At 36.8% G+C, this 2,500-nt stretch overlaps 1 protein-coding gene across 1 annotated transcript in view; it reads right to left on the bottom strand.

Annotated features, from left to right (window-relative positions):
• Positions 1-2,500, bottom strand: part of LOC122254231 (uncharacterized) — a 116,095-nt gene that overhangs the window by 1,621 nt on the left and 111,974 nt on the right. Inside the window, exon 15 of the mRNA XM_086541474.1 lies at positions 1-885. This exon is cut by the window's left edge and continues 1,621 nt beyond it. Within this exon, the coding sequence (XP_086397600.1) occupies positions 316-885 (570 nt within the window). The 3' untranslated portion in view covers positions 1-315. The remainder of the gene's footprint in view (positions 886-2,500) is intronic.

Here is a 2,500-nt window from a genome sequence, read left to right as displayed (position 1 = left end):
ATATCTTAAACCTAGTTGATTTTTTTTTTCTTTACAGAGAAGACGTTCCCTTCCTCCATTTGGCGCCAAGGTAAAACATGAAGCGCATCTTGTACGAGAGATTTCGAGCGTCTCTAACACCAAGCCTTAAACGCATTTCTCGGGACAAAGCACATCTCACAAAGCGTCTTTTTAAAAATCTATCTTCGAAAAAAGTTGTCTTCGCTAAGAACGTCTTACAAACACCTCTTGGAGAGAAAAGGGTAAGAGGAGAAGGAAAACAGATTAAATCATTCTTATTTCTAATCCCTTTCTTCCTTCCAAACAAACAGGTCCTCACACCGCACTCTCGCTGGGCCTACGCACCAGGGGCGTGCGCAGCGTCCGACGGATGTCCCTGAAGCCCGTGGGCGAGGTGTTGAGGCTGGCGCAGCCGATGTTGGCGGTGGTGCTGGAGGTGGCGGTGGCGAAGGCGTCGCGCCGGTGGGGCAGCGTGGCGTACATGCTTGGGTTGGCGGTTGAGGTAGTGGTGGAGGAGCCGCTGCGCCGCGCCTCCAGCGTGGCGTAGAGGTTGGGGTTACTCACATAGTGCCCGCCTAGGCCTCTGCGGACACCCGTGCCCACGCCGCCGCCCTCCGCGAGCCCGTAGAACACGGCCTCGGCGCCCGCCACGCTCGTCAGGTTGGTGGCGCTCCTTCGATGCGTCATCATGGCGTACAGCTTTGGGTCGCCGGGAGCAGCCACTATGCCTGCATCAGGATTGCCGAGGTTCACGCTCCGGCGCTGCTCGGCGACGTCGGCGTAGGCGCGGGCATGGGCCGAAGCCACAGGAAAGCCGGCCTGCTCCTCCCTCGGCGGCGCCAGCTCCACGTACGTTGCCTCGGCTCCCGGAGCGGCCGACGGGCGCTGCGAAAACACGTGAACCAAGTCAGGGGCACTGGACGATTCCCACGTTTACATTACCTTCACTAGATATATTTTAAATTTACTTGCCTTGCCTTAACATAATAATTACCAACACCATAATTACTGTGGTCTCAGCATACATTTGTTTATTGATTCACATGTTAAAGAGTTGGTCATATGTATGTATGTATGTAAGTAAATGCTTCTGTGTATAGATCATTTAGCATCAAGGATATCAGAATACTGGAACTAACTAAAATAATGAATGAACTTATCTATTGATAAAGGGCGCAGCTAAACGAGTTAATACTGAAAAGAATTGAATCAGTGAATGAGAAAAGAAACGAATGGCTTTAAGAACAGCTGAGTATGCCAATGAATATATTATTGCATGAGTGAGTAAATAAATGAATCAATGAAGATATTTGAAGCGGATTCGGTAGGTTGGGGTAACTTGTTAATGTAGAAAAAGAAAATGTGAACATATTGGGGATAAACTTGTAAATGATAATGACAACCATGATAACGATGATTACAAAATATGGTGACTAAAAACTAATGGTAATAACAATTAAGATATTAAGGAAAATGATAATTATGATAAGAGTGATAATTACTGTTATTATGTTAATAATCATAAAGGGAATAACAAAGATAATGGTGAAAATATGATGATAATGATAGTATAATAATATGATAATTATTATTATTTATGATAGTAATAATGGCCATGATAACGGTAGTGATAATGATAACAATGATGATTGGCAATGATAATGATAACAATAATGAAAACTTTGATTTTAATGATAACATGATGATGATAATAGTGTTAATAATGATAATAATGATGATAAAAAGATAGTAGAAATAATGATGATAATAATGATTATCGTGATCATAATAATACCTATAATGATAATAATAGTTGGTAATGATAAAAATCATGATAATTATGACAATGATAATGATGATAATAATAATGATAATAAGACAAAATACAATTACTATTATAATTTTCATTATTATCAATAATATAATGATTATGATAATGATTATAATAATGATGATAATTATGATGATATTCAAAAGATAATAATGATAATGAAAATTATAATGATCAGAATAATGATAAATTGTGAATAAAAATAGCAATAAAAGTAATAATAATAATAGTAATAATAATAAAGATGATAACAATGATATTAGTGATAATAATGATAACAATAATAACGATAGTAATGACAATAAGGATAATAGTGATAATAACAATAGTAATGATGATATTGATGATGACAGATAATGATAATATCGATACAAATAGTTATAACGATAATAATGATACAAATGATTATAATGGTAATAATGATGGTGATCATAATAATGATGATATATAAGTGATAATGATAATGATAATGGTAATAATTATTACATTCATAGCAATGGCAGTAAAGATATGAACATAAGAATAGAAACATAGTTAAAAACTAAAAAAAAAAAAAAACTAAAGGTAAACAAAATGGAAAACGAAATCAAAAGATATGGAAAAGTGTTGTGATAAATGATATTTATGTGTATACTTATGTATGCAATAACTTTGTTTCTTATCTCCTCT

This window comes from Penaeus japonicus, unplaced genomic scaffold (genome assembly GCF_977035675.1).
Source record: "Penaeus japonicus unplaced genomic scaffold, GWHDUDI00000001_assembly GWHDUDI00000011, whole genome shotgun sequence".
NCBI classification, from domain to species: domain Eukaryota; kingdom Metazoa; phylum Arthropoda; class Malacostraca; order Decapoda; family Penaeidae; genus Penaeus; species Penaeus japonicus.
Note: the sequence above shows the minus strand (reverse complement) of the source record. Positions and strands in the feature narration are given on the sequence as shown.